Here is a 6,160-nt window from a genome sequence, read left to right on the forward strand (position 1 = left end):
TTCAAATTTTGTCTTCCAATTCTTTAAAAGAAAGGGGGGGGCTTCTGCTCTCAAAGCTCTGGGCACACTGCAATAACAGGAGGATTTAGAAACAAATTGCTTTTGAGTCATGTTAAATCACTGCAAACACTCATTTACTCACACGCTGGTTAACACACTTGTTTCTGTTCCGCCCTTTTCAGCGAAGGGCAGAGAAGAGAACAACCCCATAACCTAGTCTCAAAGTTTGTAAAATGTTCTGGGAGAATCTTAATGCCTCCTTACTTCTGCTGTACTTAGAACCCAATAAAATAGATGAATGTACATTATCACTCTCACATATAAACCAAGATATATGAAAATTGGTTTTTATAATCTTTCTCCACAAGATGCAGACTCCTTTTATCCTTTTTTTTCTGAGAGGCAGCTTGTTGACTTTGGCGTTTCTAGGGTCAGGGTGGGGGGGGGAGTGATATGTGTACTCTGTTTATTTCTCCCTTCCCACTCCAGTAATGAATGCAGAGTCCGAAAATGAATGCAGGGTGTATGTGATATTCTGTTCATTCAGATGTCTATTTCATCTACCTAACTGCCAAGGTCGGTGTGCATACCATTAAGAACTCTTAAAAATCTGGGGTCAAAGGGTGGAGGAAGATAGTATTAAAAAAAATACAAAAACAAACAAAAAAGCAAGTGGGGAGGATATACTGAGCGCCACAGTCAGAGAGAATGTAAACCTGCTGTGTTTTAAAAGTATTTTTAAAAGGCTACTTCAAAGTGCTTTGGTTTGTGGGTGACAGGCTAGGTTTATGTTAACAGTTCATGTGTAAGGGAGGCATTCGTGGCTGTTAATGTCAGTATCTAAATCTTGGCTCCAAACAAAACGCTTTTGCAATGGTCCTTGGGTGGAATGCCTCTCAGAGGGTACCAGGGGAGGCCGGGCTGGGCGCTATTCTGTGAAGACCCCACCGTTACCCGTCTGGCTGCCGCCGCCGCCGCCGCCCCCTCCAGAGAGACTAAAAATCAGAGAAAGGAGACCTTTGGAAGCCCAGATCTGGAGTCGCTGTCGCAGACACAGGCTTTGGTGACCCAAGAAATCCAGTAGAGCCCCCAACAGGCGAACTCCGCCCGAGGACCGCTCCAAAGCAAAATTATCCGACTTGCTCTATGCTGCTTTCGCCGCTAGGAGACGCCTGTGCCCCACGTTTGAGGGGAGCGTTACCAAACATCTGCTATCCAAAAAAAAAAAAAAAAAAAAAAAAAAAAAAAAGCAGTTCAAGTGTTACAGTGGATGCAGAGATTATTTACAGGACAATCTGGCCATCTCTCCTCGTTGTCATCACCCCTTCTGATAGCTCCCTAGCTTTCAGCAAACTCCCGAAATCGGCTAACACTCTACGGTTCCAATGGAGAAACCCTCCTTCCCAAAATAATTCTGGATCTGCATTGTCATTCAGCCGCATGTCTCTCACACGTAAACACGCGCACACACACTTCCACACGCACAGACAAACATATCGGAAAATTACCGTCATTCACAAGGCTCCGTGATTCTGATGAGTCAGCTTGAAGACCTCGAAACATTTCATTGCCACCCAGCAGATCTGAATGAACACAGAAGGGGAAGGGGTGGGAAACAGAGATGCAATACCGTGTTAATATTCGGAGACGCTACGATCTCCTTTTCATTGATCCACAGGTCGTTTTATACACTGCCGCTCCGTCTCAGCCTCAGACGTGAAGCTAAAATCATGTTAACTGCGGCGGTTTTCGCTTGGCTTTGGCCAGTCGTCCGTTTACTGCGGCTGGAAGAGGATTAGCCATTTTTGCTGGCATCCTTTCCTCCTGCCAGTTCGAAGGCAGGACCCTTCTCCCGGAAAGAGCCAAGTTTCGGGGGTGGGCGGGCGGGCGGCGGACACGAACTCGCGGGACTCGCAGGAGCACGCTTCGGTCTACGACCACACCGGTGGACACTGGAGCTGCGGATTTCCCTGACTGAAGGGCAGGGCGCGTACCTCTGGGTCGGAGGCGGCTGTGCCTTCCTCGCAGGTTGTGGTGGTGTTACTCTCGGATCACTGATTACCAGAAAGCCGCTAGGGAACCTTCCTGTCCTCCAGCGTAAGAACGAAACTGAACCCGTGCTGTTTCAGTGAATAAACAACAAGCGCATGCCTTACTATAAATATACGTACTTATGGATCTCGCTTTGGAGAAATGGCATGCGATCCACACTCGGCCTTGAAGAGTTCGCGCTGGGCTTTAACTTCACAGGAACTGGCTGCGCCTAGCCAGTGGGCACGGAGCTGGCCAAGCGCGTCCTGCGGGACTCGGGAGGCTCCGCCGGGGTGCACGCCGATCCGTGGCCGGAGGCCAGGAGGGGGGACGCGGGCACGGCAAATGTGCAACGTGTTGGCAGATACCCGCAGGGGTGCACCCGGCTCAGCCCCGCGCTCGCGTTCTCAGCTGCCCCTCGGTCCGCGCCAGGCCAGCGGACCCTCGGCTGGGCAAGCGTGAGCCCTAGACTGTCACGGGGAGGGACGCGGAGGGGAGGGGAGGAATCTCCACATGTCAGGAAAAAAAGCAGAAAATAGCGCGCGCTCCCGGCCGCTGCGTGGCTCTGGGCCAGACCCGGCGCAGGGATATCGGGAGCCACTTGCAAGGCCCAGTGCTGCTGAGAACCCGGGCGGGAGAGCCAGGCTCCTGGCAAAAGCCTAAATGAAAATGAAACTTTGATCAGTGAACTCACAGCTGGAAGCCAGGTCCCCAGATCTGTTCGTCTGCTCGGTAAGAATTGTGTGACTGTGCTTTCAGGGAGGGAAAGGCACTTCTAACGCATCTGCACGTCTACTGGCGCCTCCAGTACTTGTCCCCGGCTTGAATCCCTCCGCTTTCTAGGACTCTCCCCGGCCGCACCGCTCTGCTCTTCTCCACTCGGAACCCTATATGCTCGCGCTTAGACTGGCGCATGTCACATCCTATCTACTTTTTAAATGTCCTCCTGCCAATCTCGCTTAGAGTCCCTTAATTAGGTAACCCCCGCCGATTAGTAGCCCGTGTGCAACTTTTTCCTCTTCTCGGTGATTTCTTTCCATGATCAGTAGCAGGGAAAATACCTTAAAGGAAAAAGAATGTTAGCATCATTGGAAATCCCGCTCCTTGGAGAGGATACCGCAGCTGTTGCTATTATGGTTTCACAATTGCTGATGCAAACAGGGGAACCTCTCAATTCCCTCCCCATTACCTGTGGCTGGGGACTGGGAACTTTCCACGTAGAGTCCCCAGCCAGCGCCTCGGGACCTGCCGGGCTGTTCTCGCTCTCACACTCACACTCACCCGGGCAGCCCGGGCGCGGGTTTTGTCCCGCCCCTCCCGGTTGCAGCGTGACGTGTATGGTTGACTGCCAGATTGGCAAATGAACACTCGGTCAGTGGGTGGTGCTCCTCGACGATTGGTTGGCAGAATGAGGGCGCTGCGCAAAAACAGAGGAGCCGAGCGCTCGGAGCTCAGAAACTGCCAGCCGAGATCACAGGCTGAGGGGCTGAAACAGGAGGAAGGAAGGACTGAAAGGAAAACAGACAGGTTAGAGGGAAAGAGGCTTGGGAAGGAAAGAGCAGGAGCGAGATTGCCCGTTACTTTCACTGAGAGGCAGTTACCGGTGGAGAGGATAGAGAGAGACGAGAGTGTGAAAGCCAAAAACTACAAATTGAGCGAAAGGGGGGAAAATGTCAAGAACATTCAACCGGAGAAATGAAGAGAATGAAAGTTTTACGCTGCAGAGCCGTTTCTTCTTTTTCCGGCACGATATTCTCTCGCTGTTTTTAAGCCCTCTCGCGTTTGCCAGCCGTTGACATTAAGAGGCATGTTCAGCGGTGCCGGCTGCATCTCCTCTTCCTTCTCCTCTTTCTCTTCATCTTCCTCCTTCTTTTTCTCCTCCTCATTCGCCTCCCATCAGCAAGAAGACAAACCGAGGACAGTCTTGAAATATCGAAATTTCCTCCTTGGGATTTGCCAGAGCCGCGTTGCGCCAAGACTGTCGGAATAAAGGACGCTGACTATTGTGTTATCATTATTTTATTAATTGGTCAGTGGGAAGATTACAGATGAGGAGAGGGGGCATCTGTCACCCTTCCTGAGCTAAGATTGAAAAATGAGGCTGGATTGGAGGAAGCTCTAAAATAAAGCAAAAGGAATAAGATATTTAAAGACAGAAAGCTACAAGAACCCCCCACGCCGCACACTTTTTTGTTTGTTTGTTTTGTTTTTAGTGTTTTTATTTTTTAGAATTTTTTCGTGGTAGTGGGGGACGCGATTGGGTGGCTGACTGGCTAAGGAAAGCTGCTTCCCTTCCTTTTGGAGATGATTGTGCTATTATTCTTTGCCTTGCTCTGGATGGTGGAAGGAGTCTTTTCCCAGCTTCACTACACGGTGCAGGAGGAGCAGGACCATGGCACTTTCGTGGGAAATATCGCTGAAGATCTGGGCTTGGACATTACAAAACTTTCGGCTCGCAGATTTCAAACGGTGCCCAACTCGCGGACCCCTTACTTGGACCTCAACCTGGAAACCGGGGTGCTGTACGTGAACGAGAAGATCGACCGCGAGCAAATCTGCAAGCAGAGCCCCTCCTGCGTCCTGCACCTAGAGGTCTTCCTGGAGAATCCCCTGGAACTGTTCCGGGTGGAGATTGAGGTGCTGGACATAAATGACAACCCCCCTTCTTTCCCAGAGCCGGACCTGACGGTGGAAATCTCTGAGAGCGCCACGCCGGGTACCCGCTTCCCTTTGGAGAGCGCCTTCGACCCAGACGTGGGCACCAACTCCTTGCGCGACTACGAGATCACCCCCAACAGCTACTTCTCCCTGGTATATATTCATGGCAACCAGAAAAACGATAACAAAATGTAGGAGTAGAGTATTTGTTTACTTATAAATAATAACTTTCAATGAAAATAGATCAACATTTTTCTCTAAAAAGACAAAAAATATGAATACTTCAGAATAAAAATGAGACATGGAGGGGGAGGAGGCGGGGGAGTGGGCCTGCCCCCCCAGCAGCAGCGCACCGGCACGGCCCTACTCACTATCCGAGTGCTGGACTCCAATGACAACGTGCCGGCTTTCGACCAGCCCGTCTACACTGTGTCCCTACCGGAGAACTCGCCCCCGGGCACGTTAGTGATCCAGCTCAACGCCACGGACCCTGACGAGGGCCAGAACGGAGAGGTCGTGTACTCCTTCAGCAGCCACATTTCGCCCCGGGCTCGGGAGCTCTTTGGACTCTCGCCGCGCACCGGCAGGCTGGAGGTGAGCGGTGAGCTGGACTATGAAGAGAGCCCGGTGTACCAGGTGTATGTGCAAGCCAAGGACCTGGGCCCCAACGCCGTGCCTGCGCACTGCAAGGTGCTGGTGCGAGTGCTGGATGCCAACGACAACGCGCCGGAGATCAGCTTCAGCACCGTGAAGGAGGCGGTGAGCGAGGGCGCGGCGCCCGGCACCGTGGTGGCTCTGTTCAGCGTGACGGACCGCGACTCGGAGGAGAACGGGCAGGTGCAGTGCGAGCTGCTGGGGGACGTGCCCTTCCGCCTCAAGTCTTCCTTTAAGAATTACTACACCATTGTGACGGAGGCCCCCCTGGACCGAGAGGCCGGGGACTCCTACACGCTGACCGTGGTGGCCCGGGACCGGGGCGAGCCGGCGCTCTCCACCACTAAGTCGATCCAGGTGCAAGTGTCAGATGTGAACGACAACGCGCCGCGCTTCAGCCAGCCGGTCTACGACGTGTATGTGACCGAAAACAACGTGCCGGGCGCCTACATCTACGCGGTGAGCGCCACAGATCGCGACGAGGGGGCCAACGCCAAGATAGAATACTCTATCCTCGAGTGCCAGATCCAGGGCATGAGCGTTTTCACCTACGTGTCCATCAACTCTGAGAATGGCTACCTGTACGCCCTGCGATCCTTCGACTACGAGCAGCTTAAGGACTTCAGCTTTCAGGTGGAAGCCCGGGACGCCGGCAGCCCCCAGGCGCTGGCGGGGAATGCCACCGTCAACATCCTCATAGTGGATCAGAACGACAACGCCCCTGCCATCGTGGCGCCCTTACCCGGGCGCAACGGGACTCCAGCCCGCGAGGTGCTGCCCCGCTCGGCGGAGCCAGGTTACCTGCTCACTCGCGTGG

The 6,160-nt window shown here is 53.0% G+C and overlaps 2 protein-coding genes across 2 annotated transcripts in view; one reads left to right on the forward strand and one right to left on the reverse strand.

The window, feature by feature from the left end:
* Positions 1 to 538: 538 nt before the first annotated feature.
* LOC104863298 lies at positions 539 to 3,861 on the reverse strand. Its single transcript, XM_010625681.2, has 5 exons — positions 3,778 to 3,861; positions 3,221 to 3,675; positions 2,172 to 2,690; positions 1,509 to 1,583; positions 539 to 1,208 (listed from the first exon to the last, which is right to left on the reverse strand). The coding sequence occupies exons 1-3, from the start codon at positions 3,859 to 3,861 to the stop codon at positions 2,264 to 2,266; spliced, it is 966 nt and encodes a 321-aa protein (XP_010623983.1). The 3' UTR covers positions 539 to 1,208; positions 1,509 to 1,583; positions 2,172 to 2,263.
* Positions 3,593 to 6,160, forward strand: part of LOC104863288 (protocadherin-10) — a 53,388-nt gene continuing 50,820 nt past the window's right edge. Inside the window, 1 exon segment of the mRNA XM_010625673.3 lies at positions 3,593 to 6,156. Within this exon segment, the coding sequence (XP_010623975.1) occupies positions 4,336 to 6,156 (1,821 nt within the window). The 5' untranslated portion in view covers positions 3,593 to 4,335.

The sequence above is a fragment of the Fukomys damarensis genome, unplaced genomic scaffold, assembly GCF_012274545.1.
Source record: "Fukomys damarensis isolate Sample0158 unplaced genomic scaffold, DMR_v1.0_HiC HiC_scaffold_38, whole genome shotgun sequence".
NCBI lineage: Eukaryota > Metazoa > Chordata > Mammalia > Rodentia > Bathyergidae > Fukomys > Fukomys damarensis.

Excerpts from the sequence above, each read along its gene's own strand:
- LOC104863298 (XM_010625681.2), bottom strand. The coding sequence starts at position 3,861 with ATGCAGCCGGCACCGCTGAACATGCCTCTTAATGTCAACGGCTGGCAA. Across the intron at positions 3,676-3,777 it reads AAACAGCGAGAGAATATCGT|TTTTTGGCTTTCACACTCTC; the intron begins GCCGGAAAAAGA and ends CTCAATTTGTAG. Across the intron at positions 2,691-3,220 it reads TTCCCAGTCCCCAGCCACAG|GCTTTTGCCAGGAGCCTGGC; the intron begins GTAATGGGGAGG and ends ATTTTCATTTAG.